Source organism: Gopherus flavomarginatus, chromosome 4 (genome assembly GCF_025201925.1).
Source record: "Gopherus flavomarginatus isolate rGopFla2 chromosome 4, rGopFla2.mat.asm, whole genome shotgun sequence".
Classification (NCBI taxonomy): Eukaryota; Metazoa; Chordata; order Testudines; family Testudinidae; genus Gopherus; species Gopherus flavomarginatus.
This window is the reverse complement of record NC_066620.1, coordinates 214,738,902-214,764,218: the sequence shown is the minus strand read 5'-3', so window position 1 is coordinate 214,764,218 and position 25,317 is coordinate 214,738,902. Positions and strand designations below refer to the sequence as shown.

At 47.6% G+C, this 25,317-nt stretch overlaps 1 protein-coding gene across 1 annotated transcript; it reads right to left on the bottom strand.

Moving 5' to 3' along the window:
• Positions 1–3,360: 3,360 nt before the first annotated feature.
• LOC127048783 (interferon-induced very large GTPase 1-like) lies at positions 3,361–18,781 on the bottom strand. The gene is made up of 2 exons (XM_050948688.1): positions 18,690–18,781; positions 3,361–11,549 (listed from the first exon to the last, which is right to left on the bottom strand). Exon 2 carries the CDS (start codon positions 11,545–11,547, stop codon positions 4,216–4,218), a length of 7,332 nt encoding a protein of 2,443 aa, XP_050804645.1. The 5' UTR covers positions 11,548–11,549; positions 18,690–18,781; the 3' UTR covers positions 3,361–4,215.
• Between the last annotated feature and the right edge of the window lie 6,536 nt (positions 18,782–25,317).

Here is a 25,317-nt window from a genome sequence, read left to right as displayed (position 1 = left end):
GTTAGCTCCATAATGAGTTAAAGTTCGCTCTCAGTTCTGTTTCACCTAGTTCCTGGCCTTTTAAAGACAGAGCTAACTCTTTGCTTCTTTTCAGAAGCTCGTTTTCATCTTCTGACTTCTTGTCATCCAGTTTACTTTGGTTCTTCTTTAGTTCAATAAGTTCTTCAGACTTCCTCTTAGTTTCAACAATGAGCGACTCTTTCAGTGCAATACTTCCTGTCCACCGGCTCAACTTTTCAGTCTTTGTCTTCACTGAAATACTTTTCTACGTCCTCCATGATGGTATTATCATTTCCTTGACTTTGCTCTTTGAGGTTTTCTTTGGTGATACAGTGCATGTCTCCCTTCCAAATTCAATTGGTCACTTTCATTTGCAAATCTACCATGTGACTTCTCAGCCGTCAGGGCCATTGGCTAAATGTTATTTCTAACTTCGCGCATGTTGCAATCTCGAGGTTCTTGGAAGCTGAAAATAAAATTCTCATTTAACAAAGCTTTCCACAGGTCACTAATGCGGATTTTTAAACCTGGCAGCCTTAAAACACTGCCAAGAGACCAAGGGCGCCAGAAGCTTTGTAGAAGTGGAGGTGGGGGGCAAGGCCAAAGTGGCAGAGGAATTCAAATACCATTTAAATATCCCGCAGAGTAGAATTGTAACATAAATAACCAGAATACAAAATGTAGCCACATTATAATGTTTAAGGTATAATTATAGTACGAACAAATGAAAAAACAAAGAGTGTGTGTGGGGAAGGGGAGAGTGATTTCCAGCCCATTCCCACCCTGAACTCGCAGGGTCCACTGCAGCCCCCCAAGCATGGGCTTAGCAACTGCTTCCCCTGCCCCGCCCCATTCAACCTGGGTCCCAGTGAGTGCAGGGCTGCTCTGTCCACTAGGCTTTGCGCCTGAGGCAGCAGCCAGGTGCAGCAGCGCTCCTCCTGCAGGGGGCGCCCCTCTGAGCCACCTCTGGCCAGGCTCCGTGGCTGCTGAAGCCCCTGCAGTCAGCTTCCTGGAGGGGGCGGGGGGGCTGGTGCACAACGCCTCCTTAGGACTTAACCCCTTCCTTCCTGTGCTCCAGCCGGGGAACAGGAGGCAGCTGGGTCATGTCAGTGGCGAGCAGAAACCTGGAGGTGTTACCTGCCTTTCAGCACTGTGTGGGCATGAAGGGACAGGAGTTTCTTCCAATCACGGGGTTGTGGTGGGGAGGGATGAGTTCTGCAAAGACATGGGTCAGGTCATCCTTTCCCCCTTCCTCCCTTCTGTAGCTGGAAGCAGCTCTCATCCCTTCCCGCCCGCATGGTGCCAAAAGGCTGCTGCTGGCCCTGTTCTGGTGTGAACCCTGGAAGAAATCACGCATCACCTCTGAGTATGATCATGTTTTTCCCAAAGATCATATGTTTTTTTGGTTAAAAAGGGGGGTGGGATGGTCCTCCTACTTTTAAAAGGAGGGGTCATGTGGCCCCGGCCCCCTCCCCCAGGTTCCAACACTGGTGCCTGAGATTCCTATTTGGCAGCCAAGAGAATCTTGCTTTTTGTTCCTGGACATTTTGGCTGTAGCTGGGGTTTGGAGGTGCCATTGGTGGGTTCCCTTCCCAGAGATGAGCAAAGTAATGAATGTGGGTGTTCACGTCAAATCGGATAATGTCACTAAAGCAGGTAACATCACAGAACTCTTGCTGGGCTGCAGTAACTGTCATTTCGTCTAACTTTTGCTGGAGGCGTCTTTGCCCTTCCATATTCTGTTCTTTTGCTGTCAATTCTCCAACATTCTGGTGCACAACAAAACGACTTGGGGCAAGGTGCCCTGGATGCCAACCACTGAACAAACAAACATTTTTTGGTCTCCTAACTTCTCAATTAATTTATCAACAAGTGCGCCAGCCCATTTTAAGGGCACGGAGGAAGCATCGCTGTCCATCAGCTCAATGGGATACCCTGACATCATCAGATCAGCTGCAATCTGAGGCAGTGCAAGAAAACATTCATTATTTTGGTTAGTTACATCCAGAGCTTCATAAATCGGAGCTGTCTCTCTCAAAACGTGTTCAAGGTCAATTGTAGAATCATTTATCTTATTTGAGAGTTTCTAAATTATTTAGCAGTGAATTTTTCAAGTAATTATTTTCTCCTTTTCTTTCTTCCTTTCTTTCTTTCCAGGATTTGAGCCCGCAAGCTGCAGTATTTCTGGTGAAGTTCTGCAAGGCGGTCAGAGGACAAGTCATCCATAAATACTTTCATCCACTGCAGGAAATATTCTTTGGTAGCCTCTAGATGTGACTGAAGAAATCCAATCACTGGCCTCATTCAGAGGTGGATTAAGATTTACTGGGGCCCTGGGTACAAAGAACATTTGGGGCCCCCCACACTCCCTGCCAGAGGTCCCCATTCCCTGCCACAGGGCCCCTCCCCCTGCTTCTCCCCTTCCCCCATGGCCTCGCCTCCTAGCCTGTCCAGAAGCTGGGTGGTGGTAAGAGCTGCCCAGGGAGCCTGGGCCACTATGGGGAGTCCTGGACCCTCTACCTGCCCTGGGCAGCACGCTCTGGAGGACAGGGACACAGGCCCCCCAGCACCTCACCCAGGGTAAGTGAGGGGCCGGGGCTCCCCACTTCTGCCTGGGCTACCTTGGCAGCTGGTACTATAGCCTAGGGGTGACCATACATCCCGTTTTGGCCGGGACAGCCCCCTTTTTAAACCCTGCCACAGACGTCCCAACTTTTTTGTCCTGTTTGCTCTTGCCAACTGATCGTCAGTTGGCAAGAGCAAGTGGGACAAATACCCAGTTTTGCAAAAAATGGGCTGTGGGGGTAAGCGTGAGAGTTCAGGGGGGTGAGGAAGGGAGGAGGAGAGGATCAGGCCAGGTCTATGCAGGGGAAGGGTTTGGGAGAGGGACTTGGGCCCGGTCCACGTGGAGGGGGGGCACTCGGGTGACCTCCCAGGGGCACCATGCGGCACTGCAGAGGTGTGCACTGCCGGTGTGGAGTCAGAAACTGCTCGCAGCTGGCAAGAGAGTGCTGCATGGGGGGGCACCCAGATTTCTCTGTGCTTCCTGCCAGTGGAGGAACATGGCAGGAGTGAGCGGTGACACACAGATACTGCTCCCCCTCAACGTTCCTCTGTGCCCCCTTAGGGGGCTGTGAGGGGGGGAGCGAGAGCAACAGCAAGTGCTCCGTACATCCAGGTCACTTTCCCCATCTGGGCCATGCTGGGAGGCATCAGGAGCTGCTTCTCTCCTGTCCTCCCCTTACGCAGCACAGGTGGGGAAAGTGACCTGGATGCAGGGAGCCCGGATATTTTGCAGATTTGGAGACTCCAGGAACACACGAAGACCAAGGATAGTGACTACGAACACAGTCACAAATATAAAGTCTTATCTGTACTCAAGTTTTATTGAAGCAATAGTTAAAATTACAATTACCCTGGTCTATACAAATCATACAGAAACCCATGCAATAACTACTCACATCCTCAAGGATATTCTAGGGTCTAATGGATCTCTCAACAGATGATCATTGATAGAGGGATAGTTCCTGCTGGGGTTTCCCTTGGGGTCTTCCCACTTTTACCCAACCAGGGAATCTCTTTTATATTGTAGTTCTGACCACACCTAACACCTTATGCATATGCATGAAGGTTTCAGCCCTCTTTTCCTTACCTATACTTCCACACCCCATGAATATTGGGGTGCCCCATTTTTAATAAGTTGTTTCTTAGTTCCCCTTATTATCATTAGCATCTACGGCAACCTGTGGGAAGGACAGGACATTCCATGGTGTTACAATCAGGTGTCTCGTGGTCTTGGACAATACACTGCTGTCTGTTTCAATCTATTTTTCCATAACATCACCTACTGGAACATCTTTTACAGTAATCTTGTGACCTGACCGGCATGGAGTTATCTGTAGGTCACCCACTCATGCAAAGCATTCCTAAGCCTGTGGCCTAGTCTGGCTAAGCTAAAATCTTACAGGCCTCAGCCTGAAGGCCTTCCATACCAGCCAGGCTTTACCTGTATGTCTAATATACACACAGCGCTCCTAAACACTGGTTAATCTTATACACCTAGAATCGGATAATTTAGATCTACTAGCACACATTAATTATAGAAAAAATAGCATAGAAATTATCCATAACACTAAATAACAATAATAAATGGCTACAGTAGCAAAGTCTGGTACATTAATGCCCCCATTTTATATAGGGGATGCTATACTAATGTTACAGCTGTTTCAGCTCAGAGATTACAGCCTCCTTTGTAAACTCATCCCACTCTGGAGGGATTGCTCCTTTGCCCTCAAATTTTGCACAATAATCTTCTTCCAATATTGATCTGAAATGGGACACGAACCATTTCCAGTAAGACTGCGCTGAGTTGTCTGCTGTGATGCTCCAATTGGCATATGCAGGTCCCGCTTGTCTATAATTTTTATATGGAATTTGATTCTTTTCACAAAGCACCATGAAGTAGTCACTTGCTACAAGACTAGAGCAGATCTCAATGACAAGCTGGTCTGTTCTGTACCACTGGGTACCATTCAGGGCCTGAGGACGATGGAAACGAACACTGTGGTCTCCGTCATGACCAGGTATTGTGTTTGTGCAAAGAGCCTTGCAAAAGGGACATTGCTCCCAGCATCCACAGAGCTGTTCGAATAGTATTTTATGAGGCTTCAGTTTAAATGGCTCCATATCAACCACAGCAAATTCCTGTTTCAGGTTTTCTAGGACCGGGGGCAAAGCTCTACTCATTGCCTCTTTCAGAAACTCTATGTCCTTTATTTCCTGATGTTCAATGCTTTTCAGATCACTTCTGGGAAGGTCTAAGTCATCTCCAAGTCGGTTGCAAAATTCATCCAGCCACAAGGATACGTTGCCATATTTATCTTTGACAACTCTAGTCGAGTCATGAATAGCTGAAAGAACAAGAATCTGGAAAGAATCAAGGGAAATAATTAAAAAATTCTCCAGTCTTGAATTTTTCTTGTCTAAACAATAATCATCAACGCATTTCTTGATAAAACTCTCTAAGAAGTCCCTTGGGAAGTGAATGTATTCTCTGAACTTCTCAAAGTTTTCCTCCTCTGCCAGGGATATCAGAATACTGGTTTCCAGTTTGGATCTATTGCCATTGAAGGCTGAATAGTTAGACCTCATCTCATTGGCTATGTCAATGGCAGTCTTGTCATAGACTGCCTGGCGGAGAGCTGCAGAAAGCTTGTTGCATAAGAAATCAGCAAATGTTGTGATGGAGGTTGCTCCTTGGCAGGAAATTTGAAAACATTTAAAGAAATCGTCTCTCTTATTTTCGAGATAGACGGTTGGATCATTTGCATTCTTAAATGCTCTGTGCATGTCTTCAAATCGCTCTGCTGCCATTTTGCACAGATACAGGGATAACTCTATTTTGTACTCATTGTTAAATGTGTATTTTGAGTTTTTGGCTGCAGAGTCCACCTCTCTTCTTATTTCATTCACTATTTCATGAATGTAACTTTGATTATAATCCATTATCTGCTGTTCCTTCATATCAATTTTCATCTTAACAAGCTGTATGATGCGAGCTGTAACCTGCTTTATGTTCTTTATATCACAGTTATCCAAAGTCTTACTGAAGATATGTAGTGTTTTCTTCATGACAATATGCTTGGAAATATCGACAGAAAATGTATTTTTGTGGGAGGAACTTTTAATTTTCTCTGCTATATTGGATTCCTGTTTAAAATGCTGCAGAAGAATGTTTTCTACATCCAAGCTAATGTCAGGTTCCTCAGCAGAAGGGGCATCTGAAGATACTTCATAGACCCATCGTTTCCAAAGGCCGTCGAAGTTTTCTTTCAATGCTGCTTCACTTAGTTCCTCGCCTTGTAATCTCAGAGCCAACTCTTTGCTTCTTCTGAATAGCTCATTTTCATACTCTGACTTCTTTTCAACAAGTTTGCTTTGGTTCTTCTTCAGTTTGATAAGTTCTTCAGCTTTCCTCTCAGTTTCATCAATCAGTGATTCTTTCAGATCATTCAGTTTATTTTCAGTACTTGCTTTCCACTGAATTAATATTTCACAGTCTTGATCCTCAGTGAAGAAACTTTCTGTGTCATTCATGATGGCATGATATTTTTCTTTAACTTCTTCTTCAAGGCTTCTCCTGGTGACATGCTGAATTTCTCTCTTCTTAATTCGATTGTTCAGTTTTGTCTGCAGTTCTAGTATGTGACTTCTCAACTGCCAGGTCCACTGGTTAAACATTTTTTCTAACCTGTTGTATGTTGCAATCTCCAGTGTATTCTTGAAGCTGAAAACAAAGTTCTCATTTAATAAAGCCTTCCACAAATCACCTATTCGGACTTTTAACTCTGAAAGCCTTAAAACACTGCCCTTGGATTCCTTTGTGGCAGCCATGAGAATCTTGCTCTTTAGTTCCTGCACATTTTGGCTGTAGCTGGGATTCGGAGGTGCCATTGGTGGGTCTCCTTCCCAGAGATGAGCAAAGTAATGAGTGTGGGTGTTCACGTCAAATCGGATAACGTCACTAAAGCGGTTTACATCACAGAACTCTTGCTGGGCTGCAATAACTGTCATTTCATCTAACTTTTGCTGGAGGCGTCTTCGTCCTTCCATATTCTGTTCTTTTGCAGTTATTTCTCCAACATTTTGGTGCACAAACAAACAGCTTGGGGAGAGCTTTACTTGCTTCATCCTCAGAAATGCCTGGACAGCGATCTGCAGGACATCTTGCATTTCTGAAGGGTTCTCTCCAAAGATATTTATCACAGTCATGTTGCCAAGACCAATGACAAAGGTGGCTAGTTCGTTATCATGATTGAGTTTTGATTTACTGGTTAGTTCCATGGCCCGGAGCCCTTCAGTATCAACAACTAGTATATAATCAATGTTCAGACTTCGTTGGAGATTCTCGTTCACTTTAATTAGTTGCATAAATGCTCCCCTGGTGCATCTGCCTGCACTGACGCTAAACTGAAGACCAAACATGGCATTTAGCAGCGTTGACTTCCCAGTACTCTGGATTCCAAGCACTGAAAGGACAAACACCTTTTTGTCTCCTAACTTCTCAGTCAACTTGTCAAAAACTGATCTCACCCATTTCAGTGGCACATATGAAGCATCACCATCCATCAGCTCAATGGGATACCCAGAAGCCATCAGGTCAGCTGCAATTTGTGGAAGTTCAAGAAAATGTTGATGTTCTTGGGACAAAGTACTGAGAGCTTCATAAATTTGAGCAACCTCTCTCAAAATGTGTTCAAGGCCAATCGTAGAAGCACTTATCTCAGCTGAGACTGTTTCCAAGTTACTTTTCAATACATTTTCTGAGTCACCATTTTCTCCTGGGTCTGTTTCTTCCAGCATTTGTGACCATAAGACATGGTATTTTTGGCGAAGTTCTGCAAGATGATCAGAGCTCAAGTCATCCAGAAATACTTTCAACCACTGCAAGAAATATTTTTTGGTGGTCTCTGAATGGGACTGGAGAATTTCCAGCACTGACCTCATTAAATCATTGTGGGAGGATGCTCTCCTTATCTGATCATGTCGTATAGCACGTTTTTCTGATTCAATTTGGCTCCGGTGCTGTTCAATGCTTCTCTTCATTTTATCTTGTAAGCGGGTAAGTTCCTTATCTTTCCTACACCACTTGTGCCACAATTGTCCTTGAAGAGGCAATAGCTCTTCCTTCATGCCCGATAAGTTATTCTCCTTGAAGAGGACCATCACTGTCTGTGCCATTGACTTGGCTTGTTTACACTCTTCTTTGTCTTCATCAATGAGAAAACCACGCTGGCGAGCAGTTTCTGCACAGGTTTCAAGACTACAAGTGGGGTTCGAACCAGCCAGTAAATCTTTGATTGTTGTTGCCAGCTCATCAATTAACTCTGCTTCATTTCTGTTCTTCATGCCTATTTTTATGTTTAGACTGGATTTACGTGCTACAGTGTTTTCTTTTTCAGTGAAAAGACATATAAAAGGCTTTGGAGAGTTCAGGAGATCACTTACAATTTGCCTGCCTATTTTATTCTCATCAGAAGCTGTAAAGAGAACCACATTTATAGAAGCGATCTCCTGTAAAAATCTGACCTGCTGCTCATGCTCTCTTGCATCCCCATGAAGATTAGTGAAGGCGATGCAATCGTCAAATCTGTCATCACCCTTTCCTCCTGGACAGTACCAGGAGATTTCCACAATCCCGTTCATCAGGAGACAATCTTTACTGCTGCCTCTACAATCACGATGGAAAAAAATGTCATGTTTGTGCCTACTCAGCAGAGCATTCAGGATCTGAGACTTAGAACAATGAGGCGAATTACCAATCCGTGTGAAGGACACCACAGGTGTATCTGCTTGATAAATCAGTTTGTTTTTATAATTTTTAATGCTAGTCTCCACTCCTGATTTCTCAATATGTTGCCAACTCTTTTGAACTTGGCTAAGGGACCAAAGAGGAAATTCTATTTGTGAAGTACAAGGATTTGGCACCAGAAGTGGGAGTGCAAACTGGCAGATAGCCAGCTTTGTTGAAAGATATTGTCTCATGAAATCATCTGCACAATGAAAAATTGCCATCTGGACATCCATTGGGTGCACATGTGTCTGCCTTGGTGCACCAGACTCATTAGTTCCCTCATCATCATTTAAAAAGTCCTCGTAAATATCTGAGGTTGCATCTGAGGATTCGTTCATCTTGCTTGACGTGTTCAATACACTTGTTATTCCTTGTTTTGTTTTAGAGTCATCTTTGCAAACCAGATACCGTACCCGATAGTCCAGCATCAACAGCTTTTGCAAAAAATAAAATGGCAGCTCACTCTCAGTGCTGGGCTGTCTGTCATGTAAAGAGGTCTTGTCAACCATATGGAAATCTGACATCCCCATTTTCCTTGGATAGTAGTTTTCAAGTCCAAGTTGTTTGATCAGATTGAGAAAGTCTTGAGATTTGAATCCTTCAGACATTTTAACATCCTTTGGTGGCGCTTGGGGCTGTGGCTTTGGTAGGGGTGTCTGCTTTGCCCTTTGACAGACATCCCTTAGTTCTTTTATTATATCCTGTTTCTGCAGATTGCTACTGGAAGTTTCATATTCTCCTTTTACAAGGGTTTTTAGGTCTCTTTCCAAGGCATTCCAGTCATCACATGCATTAGGCTTCATAAAGACATTAGCTACTTCACCTGACAACAACTTTCCCAGGTGACGCTTCATGAAAGTCAAACGTTTCTTCTTCTCCTCTGGAGACACGTCTTTGAATTCAGTTGTCACTGTCAGACCTGTCAATAGCAGGAAAGCCTGAGCTCTGGAAACATCCTGATCCCTAAGCGGCAAATATCCCTCATGTGACCTTTGCATTTTGTTTAACATGAAGTTAATTTCTGGGCATCCGAGGAGATACTGAAAAGTGTTACTGTCCACACGATATCCTGCACTGGCTGCAATGGAGAGTAATAACAGTTCTATGTCTATCTGCTCTCGGCCCTGTAGAGCCTTCCGCAAGGAACAGAAAGCTAAACTCACATCCAAGCTGGCCTTTACTTTTGCTGCCTCCACTGCTGCTGGGGAGGAGTTAGGCCCATAGGTAACAGCCTGTATGTAATTCTTCATTTCCTGTAGGACTTGAATGAAATCAGCAAATTCAGAAACACAGATAGCTTTTTGCTGCTTTTCTTTCGCATGAAAGATCCACTGCATAATGGAGGAAGATTTGGGGAAATTCTTAACTGAATAGATATGAGGATCCAGAAGGCAGCGCAGCAGAGATTTGGTGGACATGGTGTTATGTGCAGGTAAATTTTTGCATAGTAAAACTGTGTTTTCCAGGAAATCCTGAAGCACCTTATCCGACAGGCAAATGTCAATCCAGGTCCTGTTGTGTTTTGTTTTCTCAATAAGCTTCTGTTTGAAATTGAGCAGCGTCACCAGCTGCTCTTCATCCCCAGTGACTTCCCAGGTCTTCATTTCCTCTAAGAATGATCTAGCCTCATCCACTGCACTGACTAATTCCTCCCCAACCAATGTCCTTGCACTGAGCTTTGTTAGGGCTTCATAGGCCCTTGTGAGGCTGCTGCTCATTTGATAAACATCGTTAAAATCTTGTCTGTGATTGGACAGGATTATGTCCCACACTGGAATCATCTGAGAACCTCTGTCAATAACAGACCAGGTTTTGTTACTGGCCAGTAGCCCAGATTTCCATGCTGTGAGTGAATCCACTCCAGGTGGGCCGCCTGTCTTGGTCACAAACAGCTGAATCTCTGTTTGCATTTGTTTTCTATCTGTGCCCTGAAATGAGGTTTCAGAACCTGATTTTGATGCAGTCACACCAGCTGCAATGCTCCAGCCAAACCCACTATAGCTGCCCCCAACATAGGAGCTGAGTGCATCAGATGTTCGTTTCTTCACCTCATCCAGCTGCTCTGCCCGGAATCCCTCAGAAGACGCTTTCCACCAGAATATCCCACCCAAGTGAAGGGGGCCCTGGTTTACATGAGACCCGAATCGACTGAAGAAACTCCCACCCCTGCTCTTCAGCAAGTTGAGCTTGTCCGACTCTGAGGTGTGACTTAAAATGTCCTCAATCTCTTTTAACTCTTGCAGCGCCGCACTGGAAAGTCGAAGCTGATACTTTGGGAAGTAGCATGAAGCCAGTGGGAGGTAGCTGTACTTGGTGGTGCAAATGTAAGTGTGTTCAGAGCGGGATTTGTGAGTTTCTTCAGATTCTGAAGAGCTGCTGTAATCTGAGCTGGTTTCAGCACTGAACGCCCCAAATCCGCCTTTGGCTGTGACACTAATGCTGAAGCCCAGCTTTTCCATGGCCATTGTGAATGTGGATTCAGCTTTGGCCGATGAAAACTCCTTCTTCTCAAACAGTGGCCCTTGCACTGGACCAAAGAGCTCAAACCCTTCTGGGATGTCTATGAGCTGCTCTCGCTTCTCCACCATTTCTGCAAGCTTCTTGGTCTGGTAAATGCCCTGCAGGGCCAGCCCTCCTGACGCCCATCTCAAAACTTCCTTGTCAGAGAGATTCTCACTCTGGGACACCGACTCCTCCAGGAAGCTTAATTGCTGGTGCACATTCTCCATCACCTCTATCAATGGTTTCTCAGACGGTGCCCAATACTCTGGGGCTATGTCCATTGCTTGCCGCAGCTCCTCCTCTTTCTTTGTTACAGCTTCCTCATGGCGGCTCCTGCCTTTCTCCTCCATTTCTTTTAGCTCCTTCAGTGCCGACTTAGCCTGCTCCTGCCTCTTCTTTAGCATCTCCAAGCGCTGCTCCTGCAGCTGCTTCATTGTTGCCTTGCTGTCTGTCTCAAGTAGTTCTTGGAGCGCCTGCTTTTCCCATGTGTGCTGCACGTCGCACTCTAACTTTAGGTAGTCTTCATATCGCAGGTGTTTCAGGGCTTGGGTAGAGGTAACTCCAAGTTGTTTGTGCAGTTTAGGCAGCCAGTACTCTGCACTCAGACCCACTGCTTCCAGTCTCTTGGCTAGTTCATCCTTTGCAGCATCTCCCTGCGCTGAATTCTGGGGGTTTTCCTTTCCTGTAGACATGGCTGTGAAATGGAGTAGAAAAAAAAATCACACTTTCATGAAGATGTCTCTCCTTCCCTCCCTACCTCCCTCAGCTCCATTCCCAGCCTTATGTAATATATAATGGGCTACACTGTGGCACTTAGCCACAGCCAGGGTGGATAAGAAATTATGACTTTGAAAAAATAAAAATAAATTAAGGATTTTATATTTTTTATTTAAATGTAAGCAGAGTCAGGATGAGCTCTACCCTGACATCTGGTGGTGAATTATGATGAGTTGTGGAAAAGAACTGCAGGGGCTGGTCTTGTTTGCATAGGCACACCCACCCCACCTAGCATGTGCCGACAGCAGCCCAAATTGTCACTTTGGCTGCTGTGGGATCCCCAATTTCTCTGTTATTCGGCCGGAGGAGGAATAAAGTGTTGTTACCCTGATTATGTGAATCAAGGCCAGTGGAACAGTTTTATGACAGAGGGACTCACCATCAACTAAATAGCACTTGCTAGACAAGGGACATGGGTTCCAAAACCCAGTGAATTGAGGGAGAGGGATGGATACTTGTGGATTCCTTTTGAGGGCCTGAAACACCAATTGTACTGCTTCTTTTCTCTAATGTTGACTAGCAGAGCTGTCATAAACAGATAGCTAAGGGTTAATGTCTCTTTCACCTGAAGCACCTGACTAGAGGACCAATCAGGAAACTGGATTTTTTCAACTTTGGGTGGAGGGAAGGTTGTGTCTGAGTCTTTGTTTTCTGTCTGCCTGCTTTCTCTGAGCTTTGGAGAAGTAGTTTCTACTTTCTAGTCTTCTGTTTCTAAGTGTAAGGACAAAGAGATCAAATAGTAAGTTATATGGTTTCTTTTCTTTGGTATTTGCATGAATATAAGTGCTGGAGTGCTTTAATTTGTATTCTTTTGGAATAAGGCTGTTTATTCAATATTCTTTTAAGCAATTGACCCTGTATTTTGTCACCTTAATACAGAGAGACCATTTGTATGTATTTTTTCTTTCTTTTTTATATAAAGCTTTCTTTTAAGACCTGTTGGAGTTTTCTTTTCTGGGAACTTTCAGGGAAATTGAGTCTGTACTCACCAGGGAATTGGTGGGAGGAAGAAATCAGGGGGAAATCTGTGTGTGTTGAATTTGCTAGCCTGATTTTGCATTCCCTCTGGGTGAAGAGGAAAGTGCTTTTTGTTTCCAGGACTGGGAACGGAGAGGGGGAGTCACTCTGTTTGGATTCACAGAGCTTGTGTCTGTGTATCTCTCCAGGAGCACCTGGAGGGGGGAAGGGAAAAAGGATTATTTCCCTTTGTTGTGAGACTCAAGGGATTTGGGTCTTGGGGTCCCCAGGGAAGGTTTTTCAGGGGGACCAGAGTGCCCCAAAACACTCTAATTTTTTGGGTGGTGGCAGCAAGTACCAGGTCCAAGCTGGTAACTAAGCTTGGAGGTTTTCATGCTAACCCCCATATTTTGGACGCTAAGGTCCAAATCTGGGACTAAGGTTAGCTAATTTTGATTCCATTAAGAGTCTAGTTACAGGCTGCTGTGCTGAATTAACTTTGGGCTAATGGTGCACCAGCATTGGGACTTCCCTATTATAAGCTGAAATCACTAAAGAGCTAAAATTACTAAGGGCTGAGATCACTGAGTGCTGTGTTAACTAGTGGGGGAGCCTGAAGATACATTGCTAAGCAGCTGGCAATTTGTGGGATGGTTGGAGCAGCCCATGGGATGGTGAGTGAAGTGGAGCTGAGCCGTTTGCAGCATGGTTGGAGCAGCCCGCAGGACGGCGAGCGGAGCGGAGCTGAGCAGTTTGCAGGATGGTTGGAGCAGCCCGCAGGATGGCAAGTGGAGCAAAGCAGAGCGGAGCAGTTTGTGGGACAGCTGGAGCAGCTCATGGGATGGCTGATGGAGTGGTGCGGCTCGTGGTGAAGGCTGCAGCAGAACTGCACGGAGAGGCTGGGCAGTCAGCCTCAGACCATGTAAGGTGCCCCTTAACACCGCATGCGCCCCTTCCCCCCCATTTCCACCCAGGCTTGGGGGGGGTTAAAACTCTGCAGATAAACTTTTGAACTCTGGGGCTGCACTGACAAGGGACAGAGACTTTTGGGTTGTTGGGCTTTTGGGTGATTTTTGGGTTGCTGGACTTAAGAGACTTTTGGGACTTTGGGGTGATCTTTTGAGTTGTTGGACTTAAGACCCTGAGGGGAAAAGGATACTGCCAAACTTACTTGGGGGTGGGTCTTTTGCTCATGGTTTGTATTATGAATCCTGTTTGTGGTGTTTCCCTAACATAATGCTGCATTGTTTCCCTCCTTTATTAAAAGGATTTTGCTACACTCAGACTCCGTGCTTGCAAGATGGGAAGTATTGCCTCTTAGAGGTGCCTGGGGTGGTGGTATGTAATTGTCCCAGGTCACTGTGGGGGAGCTTGAGCTGGTTTTGCATTGAGTTATTGAAACAGAACCCCTAGATACTGAACCCAGCCCTTGTTCCTGCCAACTCAGATGGGCAGAAGGGTTACATAAATATATTTTTCATTTTAAAAATAAACCGATTTGAAATTATATTTGAAATTATCAAAATATATGTTAAGGTCTAAACTTATTATAATATATTAAAATCATTTACATTAAATACAATTAATATTAAGTAGTATGTTTGCTGGCTAATTTTTAAAGAAAGTCAAACTACTGAATGGCTGGAAGTCATTATCCAAGCACCTGGAACCAGAGTTTGCTGAAGGGCTAAACTAGCTTTAGACAGCAGTAGCCTCTTCTGCAGTTGCAGCAAACATTTTCTTCATCTCAGTTTATTCAACTAGGTCAGTTCATTCAAAGTTAAGAAACCAACTGGGAGTCAATGAAGCACAAACTCTTGTTTTCCTCTTCCAATCTATGAATAAAAACTAGGTCTGAGAGAATGAGATCTACTAGTTCTAAAATCCTGAAGGTTAGGATGAACGGAAACAATCTTTCAATTTACTAACTGCAGATAATACTTCCTTTCAGAAATTTGTGAGTTTTAAATGTGAAATATGTTTTAATAAATGTTTTTCTTATATTCAGCACATTTATGGTAGTTTTATTTAACTAATAAAAACAAAACTTTAAATGCATTTTTTGCACATTTTCACTTGAATTCCAATTTCCATTAAAATAGAGCTTGACACAAATCATAAGTAAAAAATTAAACATAATTTCAGAAATAAGAAATTCATCATTCACCATTTTTCTAATATAATAAAGAAATGTAAAAATTAAGAATCTGAATAAATGTATGTTAGGCTATGTAATAATTTAAATAAATTTGTATAGCTATAGTGTATCCTCCTGGTTAGCAAAAAGTACCACCAAATTTAGTGTGAAGTCTCTAATTCTTTGCAAATCAACATGTTGTTTTTAGTAGTTAGCAACCACTGAGACTCAACATTTCTTTATGTAAGTATCTAAAGGTACAAATGCCAAACAAGATGAATGGGGCAGTTTATGCCTGTCAGAAATACAGTTTCAAGCTGTCTCCAGCCTCGGGGAGATATCGCTGCATTGGTTACACTGGGTCACATTTTAAAGGGTTTTTTTCCAGCTGTGTGAGTTAGAGCAGCGGTTCTCAACCTGTAGTTTGCGGACCCCTGGGGTTTGGCAGACTGTGTCTAAGGGGTCCACAAAAGACTTAGACTGAAAACTGACTGAACAAAATTCAACTCTATATACAGACAATAGATTTCCAAAGGGGTCACATCCATTTGAAATTTTTTAGAGGTCTGCAAATGAAAAAAGGTTGTGAACTACAGGGTGAGCCGCAGAATTTTGCTTTAAATTAAGACTTTTATTCTGGAGCGCGAGATCTAGAAAAAACCCAGAGATGTGTTGGGGAGGGAGCTAAAGTTGCAGCTGCCTGTGTTTGGTATGTTCTGACTTTTGAGCGCATCACTGCACACCCTAAATCTCCTCTCTCAACAGGGCGCCCTTTGAATAGCAGAAGGGCCATTTCTCATCCAAAGCCAAAGGAGGGAGGCTTCCCCTAATAGGAGAGAAGAGCCAACGCTGAATCAAACCAACTTACCCATGTGCACTTTGCCTGGCAAACACTAGTGCAAAAGCTTATTCGGTTAAAAATGCCATTCTCCCCGCTTACCACAGGGGGTCGCTCTTACCCTGTGCATTAATTAGCTGGATGGAGTTTATAGAGATGCCAGCCTCAGGTCCGGCTCTCCCCATCCCAGAACCGTGGGGCTTTTCCTTCAGCCCTGGGTTACCTGGCGGCATTTCTAGAGCTGTTGGGAGATGCTGATGCAGCCCAAGAGGATGAAAAACTGAGGTGGAGGGTAAGTGGTGCCGAGGGCCTGAGCCTGCCCCACTGCCAGGGGAGACTCTCACTGGGCAGGACCCATCACCCTCGCAGCCGCAGCCTTTTTCCTAGCAGGGAATTACCTGCAAACAAACTTTGAGTTTTACAAATTCGCTGGCAGCCGCGGATTATCAGGGACACGTTATCGTATGAAACCAGGGGCGGCAGGTTTGTGTCATTTTTGGTGGTGCCCAGAATGGGTCCAAGTCCCCGTTCCCCCCCTACACACACACCCCTACCTATGGCTCTGGGAGGGCGTTAGGGTGTGGTAGGGGTGCAGGCTGGGGGTTGGGGATTGGGGTGCAGGAGAGGGTGCAAAGTGCAGACTCTGGGCTGGGATGGGGGTTTGGGTGCTGGGTGCAGGCTCTGGGCTGGGACAGAGAGTTGGGGTACAGGAGGAGGTGCGGGGTGCGGACTCTGGGAGGGAGTATGGGTGCTGGGTGCAAGCTCTGGGCTGGGATGGGGGGTTGGGTGCTGGGTGCAGGCTCTGGGCTGGGACAGAGAGTTGGGGTACAGGAGGAGGTGTGGGGATGGGCCAGGGATGAGGAGTTTGGGGTGCAGCAAGTAGAATGCCCTGAGGCTGGGGTGAGGGGCCAGAGAGGAGGACTCCGCCCAACCCTCTCCCCGCCGACAGCAGCAAACTCCGGGGGAGGAAGGGATCCTCCACGGACCCCTGGCACGACACTCACCCAAGCCCCCTCAGTCTGCTGCTCAGGAAGTCCAGCCAGGATAAGCACCCCTGCCCCTCCCCCTCCCCCCCGTCAATTGGGAGTCGCCTGCCGGGGTGTCGGGGCAAAGGCGGCCATGCACCTCCTCCCTCCAGAGGCACAGCTGCCCCTCAGCCTGCCCTGGCATGGCTCCCTTGTAGCCGGCTGTGGCAGCAGCCAGCCAGGAGCTGCAGGGGGCAGCCGCTCACTGCCCAGGGCAGGCAGGGATGCTCGGGGGAGGCATGCAGAGGCGGCAGGCGGGGCTGGGGCAGAGACCTAGCCCCAAGCTAGCTTTGGTTGAATTTTCTGGAGCCCAGCACCATGGGCCCATACAACTCGCCGTCCCTGGGTGCAACCAGCTGGGGAAACGGGCCCTTTTCCATTTGCTAAGGCTCCTAATTTTGTTTCCTATGTAGCTGTTCGCCCAGTGCAGCCTGGGGTAAATGGACATGTCTGGGCCAGACCCAGCAAGGATCTAAATGGTGGGGCCCCATACTGATCCCCCTTCACCTGCCTGAACTCGGACCCCTCCTTTCTCCCCCCCACCTGCTCCTGAATCTGCCCCCCCGTTTATCCCCCCACCTGCTTCTGAGGCCTCCCCACTCTGCTCCAGACCTACCCGCTGCCCCTTAACCCCACTAACCTGCTCCCAGCTCTGCCCCCGCAGCCCAGCTCTGCCAGCCAGCTGCTGGATGCATTTTCTGCCGCTCAGCCCCTGATCTCAGGCAGGAGCAGCAAGTTGTATGGGCCCGTGGTTCTAGGCTCCAGCAAATTCAGGCCCAGCTCCACCAATGTTTGGGGTCAGGTCTCTCCCCTGTCCCCGCACGGCCCCCCCCCCCAAGCGTCCCTGCCTGTACCCTGGGCAGTGAGCGGCTGCCCCCGGCAGCTCCGCGCTGTGCTCCCTCCTCGGCCGCTGCCGGCTACAAGGGAGCTGCACCGGCGCAGGCTGAGGCGGCTGTTGTGCCTGCAGAGGGAGGAGGCACATAGCAGTCCTCCACCCCCACCCCGCAGGCAACTCCGAGTAGACTTGTGGGGAGGCTTATCTTGGCTGGAGCTCCTGAGCAGCAGCCTGGGGGGGGCTTGAGTGAGTGTCGTGCTGGGGGGGCCGGGGAGGGGCTCATTGTTGCCAGAGGGGAGAGGGCTGCGGGGGGTTCTCCTCTCTGGCCCCCAGCCCCAGGGCAGCCTGCCTGCTGCACCCCAAACTCCTTATCCCTGGCCCAGCCCCACACCCCGCATCCCCTCCAGTACCCCAACCCTCTGTCCCAGCCCAGATCCCACACCCAATACCCAAAACTCCCTCCCAGAACCCACAACCTGCACCCCAACCCCCTGCTCCAGCCCAGACCCTGCACCCCAAGCCCCCTCCTGAACCCAAACTCCCTCCCAGAGCCTGCACCCCTCTTGCACCCAAACTCCATCCCAATGCCCACACCCCTCACTCCTCCTACACCCAAACTCCCTCCCAGTGCCCACACTCCAAACCCCCTCCTGCACCCAAACTACCTCCCAGAGCCTGCAGCCCGCACCCCTCCTGCACCAGCCCAGAGCCTGCACCCCTCTCACACCCAAACTCCATCCCAGAGCCCACACCCCAAACCCCCTCCTGCACCCAAACTCCATGCCAGAGCCTTAGTCGGGGTGGGAGGTGGGGGGGAACAGGACTTGGACACGTTCTGGGCACCACCAAAAATGATACAGACTCGCCGCCCCTGATCTCAGGGCTGTCCCCCTCAGCTCAGCCAGCCCGGCCCGGCCCTGGCACCTTTTCCCAATACTTTACTCCCCCCCACCCAGTCTGCTCCTGAGCCCTGCCCACCCCCTCATCCTCCCAGCCTGCCCCAGCATCATCCCCCTCCCAGAGCCTGCTCTGGGGCCCACGCTTGCCTGTGCTCTGCTGAGCTCCTATGAGCCCCGATTTCTTCATTGCCTCTGACTGGCCCTGTTCTCAGGCCTAAACTGCAGCAGAAAGACCCCTGGACCCCTCCCCAGCGTCCATTAACCCAGCAGAAACTACATGAGAGAAAGAGTAGGGGGCAAACGAGAACCCCCTAGGCCCAAGCACGAGAACCTTCCCCTTCCCTCCCCATCCCTAGGGGGAAATACCTGCATTAGGAGACTGCACCTTCTTTCCCCACTGCCTTGTATCCGCCTCCTCGGGTCCCACTTGCTTTCCCCGGCAACTTGTTCACTTTCACTTTCACTCTTTCCTGGGCATGCAGTTCTTGCAGTCTCAACTGGCTTTTGCTTTCCTAGAAACCACATGCATGCTCCGTAAAGGCTGAGATTTCCTGTAGAGAGTCAACTGTTTTCCACAAGCCCGTGCATGCAACTCAATTCAAACACACAGACACTTTAGTGCTGGAGATTTTGGTAGGGAGTTAGCTTTGGTGGGGCTACAGTTTGCTCCTAAGCCCCATCCACACAGAATGCCAAAATGAGATGCCACTTGCTGTAGACCAGGGGTCGGCAACCTTTCAGAAGTGCTGTGCCGAGTCTTCATTTATTCACTCTAATTTAAGGTTTCGCGTGCCAGTAATACATTTTAACCTTTTTAGAAGGTCTCTTTGTATAAGTCGATAATATAGAACTAAACTATTGTTGTATGTAAAGTAAATAAGGTTTTTAAAATGTTTAACAAGCTTCATTTAAAATTAAATTACAATGCAGAGCCCCTCAGATCAGTGACCAGGACCCAGGCAGTGTGAATGCCACTGAAAATCAGCTCGTGTGCTGCCTTTGGCATGCATGCCATAGGTTGCCTACCCCTGCTGTAGACTGTGAAGGCCTTCATAATAGGTTCATCCCATTTCTTTCTTACGTGCTTTAGTCAGCAGAAAAGTCAACAATATAGACATTTACAATGTTGCCATTAGGTTTCAGAGTCAACAATTTCATTCTGATAAATGGGGCAGTTCCTGTCTGCTGGAGATATAGTTTCAAGCTGTCTGACTGCTCCAGAAGACATTCTGCACTGGTTACATTGGCCACTTTTAAAGGGGGTGGATTTTATTTTGGGAGATGGGTTGTTTTTTGTTGTTGCTTTTTCGGGGGGGCAGGGGGCCAGGGAGAAGAGGTTGCAACCATGTGAGTTAGAGACTTAATTTTGTTTTGAATTGGAACTTGGATTCTAAAGCACAAGCTGCAGCCACTATAGAAAAATCCAGGATACATGTTGGGTGCAGAGTTAAACCCGCACCTGCATATTTATGCTTGGCACAGTCTCACAATGCAGCATCTCACTGTGCAATCTACATCATCTCTGAACATAGCGTATTTTGACTGGAAGAGCGTCTCTCTGCTACAAAGGCAGTGGCGGTAGGGCTCACCCTTAGCACGAGAGAAGAGCCAGCTCTGAACCAAACTTTCCCACCTTCAGTTTGTCTGGCAAATACTTGAGTCAGAGCAAAAGCTGATTCTGCTAACAATGCCATTCTCCTCTTTCACCGCAGAGGGTCAGGTTCATCCTGGGCATTAATTATCCGGCTGGCATTTATAGAGATGCCCCTTCATCCATGGCTCTCCCTCTCCTAGAGCAGGGGGGCTTTTCCCTTCACCACTGGTTACCACCCTGACGGGTTTCTAGAGCTGCTGGGGGTTGTTGATGCAGCCCAGGATGAAGACAGATGAAAGTGGAGAGTTCGTGGGGTCCAGGCCATGAGCCTGCCTGCTGCCTGGGATGAATTTCATGCACATCGCACCTCTGACCTCACAGACGCAGCCATTTTGCTCTCCAGGAATTATCTGCAAACAGATCTTGAGTATGATGAGTTTATTGGCAGCAGCGGATTATCAGGGACACGTTATTCCATCTTCTCGGCTCCTCGTCACCTACACTTCCGTTCTTTCTATCGACTGCCTCCAAACCTGCCCTCCGGGACAGAGGGAAACATGAAACCTGCTGGGGCTGCAGGTGCTTTTCCATGCTTTCTATTTGCTAAAGCTCCTAAATTTGCTTCCCATGTAGCTCTTGGGCCAAATGCAGCCTGGGGTAAAAGGACGTGTCTGGGCCAGACCCAGCAAGGATATAAATGGTGGGGGAAGTTACAGGTTGGGTGGCTGCTGGTCAGAAACCAGGTGTAAATGGTACAGAATTAGTGCAACTTCCATTGATCTGCCATCCAGTGCATGTGCACAAGGCATCCAAATCCAGCCCTGGTGTCACTCCACTGACACCAACGGGCTACTAGGATCTTAGCGATGCCTTTGGCCCTCAGAATCCAAGACAAAGGCCGACAGTAGGTCTGAGTCCTGTTCAAAGAACCCTCCTGTATTTCTGGGGGAACCTCGCTCCAGCCACTGAGAGGACAGTAATACAAAGACTATATGGTAACAGCTTTGTTATCTGGCATATTGGGGGAATGGGGGTTGCCAGTAAGTAAAACATTCCAGTTAACTAAGAAAGAGGGTGTTTGGGTGCAGGAGAGGGCTCAGGGCTGGGGGTTGGGGTGCAGAACGGGATGTGGGACATGGGCTCTGGGAGGGTGTTTGGGTGTGGGGGGGGGCTCAGGGCAGGGATTAGGGCACGGGCGAGGGTGCAGGGAGCCGGATCAGGGCAACACTCACCTTGGGTGGGTCTCTGCAAGTGGCAACATGTCCCTGCTCCTCCTAGGTGGAGGCGCAGCTAGGCGGTTCTACACTCTGCCTCCACCCACAGGCACCGCCCCCGCAGCTTCCATTGGCCACACTTCCCAGCCAATGAGAGCTGCAGAGCCAGCACTCAGAGCAGGGCAAGGCAGGGGCAGCATGCAGAGCTGCTTGCTGCACCTTCATCTAGAAGCAGCAGGGACATATCATCACTTCCGGGTAGCAACGTGGAGCCAGGTAGGGAGTCTGCCGCCCTGCACCAACCGGACTATAAACCAGACTTTCAGTGAAGATCAGAAATGCCAGTTTATAGAGATTTCCAGTTGGAAAACACAGCTTTCACTGTACATTGTATTGGGCAAAATCCTGGTTCCACTGAAATCAAAAGCTCTCACTGAACCCAGGGAAGGCAGGTTTGGCCGTTTGTCTCTGCAGCGCAGCGTTCCACTCATCACATGGTTCGATCAAAAGATTCCCAGTTACAGCCAAAGTGGCTACTTCACACAGCTATTAAACCTGGTTCAGTTCCCTTCGGAATGCCTCAAACCGGGCCTTCGGCAGTGCTTTGTAGGAATCCGTGCCCAGCTGCAGGCACTGCCATGGTTCATTATCGTGCCACGTACTGTCCCCAGATGGGTCAGATGTGAACCACAGGGCACCCAGTCACACACTGGCTATTGATCCGTTTACTTGTAGTGTTTATCTAAGAAAGGGAATGAACTCGCTGTCTGAGAAACATCCCAAACCCAAACCCTCCATGTTATGCCCTTCTTGGTGCAGCTCCAGTGGGTCCTGGCTTCTCTGTGTCTTTCAGATATAAGCTCTTTGAGGCAGGGAACTTGCTTTCTTCTCTGTCTGTACAGCACCTAACACAACAGGGCCTTGAGCTTGATCAGAGACTGTAAATGCTATTGAACTAGAAACCAGTATAACAGGGAGTAGACAGTGGAAATGGTATGAATGGGTGATAATAACGACCTCTTCCAGACCAGTTTCCCCACTGACTGTATGACTGACTGCCTCTGTTTTATTATAGATATATATATAGACAGAGAGAGTGTGTGTGTGTGTGTGTGTGTGTGTATGTATGTATGTGTATACATACACTGAAATTAGTGGAAGCTATTGGGTACTGATCACTTGAAATCAGGTGATTTATTTAAGTGATTTATTTAAGTGCCTTAATCTAAATTTATGCACTTAACTTTAGGCCCCAAAGTTTGAAAATCTTGGCTTTTACTTTTTTGCCATCAATATTCTCAGATTTTTTGAGTAGAGTGTGGTGCTGCCACCAGGGGGCCCACACTGCTAACTTGCATCATTCTTTGCCGCTGTGCTCCTGTGGAGTCTGTGGAGTTGAAATTCCCTGGGCACCTGTTGGTAAATAGGTTACTGAAGATGCAGGGTTGATATAACTGACTGAACCCCCAAGACTCTGTTGCAGGACCTCACTAAGCTGCAGCTTTAAAAACCACATTTGATTGCTAGTAGAGAGGGAGCCCGGTGCTTTAGAATAATGTCGGTTCTCATTGTGTATTTGCTCTGGGTTTATCTTGAAAGCTGTTTCCAAAGACTCACTTCTCCTGCAATGTCCACAAGTAGGGGGTCAACAATCACCAAACCCAAACCCTCCACGTTATGCCCTTCTTGGTGCAGCTCCAGTGGGTCCTGGCTTCTCTGTGTCTTTCAGATGTAAGCTCTTTGAGGCAGGGAACTTGCCTTCTTCTCTGTCTGTACAGCACCTAACACAACAGGGCCTTGAGCTTGATCAGAGACTGTAAATGCTACTGAACTAGCGTGACGATGCGGTTCTGGCGGGATCCAACTGAGGGTGCCAATTCAGGACCAATTGCTTAAACAGGGCAGCCACAGCCCAAGGCTGGGGTTTTTCCACCTTTAAGGCAAACCAAACCAGACAGACAAAAGTGACTTCGGTTTTACCCCACTGGCCAACAACAAGTCACACAAGCAATTTCCTTAGACACTCCAGTCTCCCAGTATCACCACCAGTGCCACCCGTCCTGGGGATGAATGGTTATGAAAACCAACACCCCAGTAAAAGAAAAAGGCTCTCTTGATCCCAAAGGACCAAGCCCCAGACCCAGGTCAATATACACATCAGATCTTGCCCACGCTGTTGCCAATCCTTTAGAATCTAAAATCTAAAGGTTTATTTATAAAGGGGAAAAGACAGAGATGAGAGCTAGAATTGGTTAAATGGAATAATTACATCCAGTAATGGCAAAGTTCTTAGTTCAGGCTTGTAGCAGTGATGGAGTAAATTGCAGGTTCAAATCAAGTCTCTGGAACATCCCCCGCTGGGATGGGTCATTCAGTCCTTTGTTCAGAGCTTCAGTTTGTAGCAAAGTCTCTCCAAAGGTAAGAAGCAGGATTGAAGACAAGATGGAGATGAGGCATCAGCCTTATATAGGCACTTCCAGGTGTAAGAACACTTCTTTGTTCTTACTGTGGAAAATTACAGCAGCATGGAGTTTGCAGTCACATGGGCCAGTTCCTGCACACCCTGATGAGTTACAAGGCATATCTGCCTCCTCTCAATGGGTCAATTGTGTAGCTGATGGTCCTTAATGGGCCACCAAGCAGGCTAGGCAGAACTAACACCCACTTGTCTAGGGTGTCACCCAGAACTACAGCACCAATTTGAAATACAGACAGTATACAGCCAATACTTATAACTTCAACTACAAAATGATACAGACATACAGTCAGCATAATCATAACCAGCAACCCATAACCTGGTCTTAGAAACCTTATATGACCCCCTTTATATAAGATTTGGTGCCACTACAGGACCTTGGTTGCAAACCATGTTCTGTATGGTCCCAGTTTATATCAATAACGTAACAACTAGAAACCAGTATAACAGGGACGTGTCTTTGTTCTGTACAATTCCCAGCACATGGTCAGTGCTGCTGCGCAACCAATAATGCAAACCGTGGCACTTGCAGTTTGCATCGTCTCTTTCACACACGCTGGAGCAGGGCTGTCTGCCCCTTTAAAGGCCTGCAGAGCCAGAGAGCAGCAAGTCCTGGCCCAAAAAGAAGCCCAGCAGGCAGATGTTGGGAACCAGCTGATCCAGCCAGGCAGCAGCTAATGGTTGGCTGAGTCCCAGTGGAAGGGATTAAAACAGAGTGGGGGCGGCTGACTGCTCTGTCCCCAAGTTGGCGGACAGGCCCACCAGCCGACAAACAAATTAGCCCAAAATGCTTGACAGCATTATAAGACATAGCAGTGGCATTCTGCCAGGGACACAGTGCGTAATTCCCCAGAACCCCCGTCTGGCAGACTTCAGGGCTGGGCGTATTGGTTGAGCTCTGTGTCCTGCTGTGTGGAAGCAGAAGGACCTAGATGGGGCAGGATGGTGATGGTGGGCTATGCCAGCAAGTGGTGGTCTCTGGCCCCCATGCGTTCCCCGAAGCAGTGCTTTCTCCTGGGTCAGTCCGCAGCAGTGCAAAGGGAGGAACAGTGGGTGGGGGGTGGATGTGACCAGTGACTCCATGGCCACATGGATCCCCTGGCTTTTATCTCCGTTAACGGGCAGTGATGCGATCACAGCTAAGCTGGTGAGCTGTGCCCTGGGGAGAGGCTGCTGTTCCCCTAGCTCCCCACTGAGAGCCGCGGCACAAGGGCTCTTTGTGTAGAGCTGCCCAGCTTGGCCCTTTTGCAGCTGCACTAGGGCGACCAGACAGCAAGTGTGAAAAATTGGGATGGGGGTGGGAGATAATAGGAGCTTATATAAGAAAAAGACCCCAAAATCAGGACTGTTCCTATAAAATCAGGACATCTGGTCACCCTAAGCTGCACAAACCTATGGCGGAGGATTTTGCTTGGCAGCAGAGCTCTCTACTGATGCAGGAATGGGCTCCTGCCTGCTCCCAGGGGTAACTGTATTTATCATTTACGAGCATAGTTTTTAATCACGCTGAAGTGCCTGGATGCTCCAGTGATGAAAATGACGGGTGGTTTTAGAGACGTGACTAAATACAGGCTGGGATCAGTATGGACGGTTCCTTAGTCTGCACAGAATCAGCACAAACAATTCCACATCATCGAGATGCATTCAGCCAGTGCTCAGCATTGAGTGGTGCTGAACTAGGTATTGAATAGGAGTCAGGTTCAGAGCTGA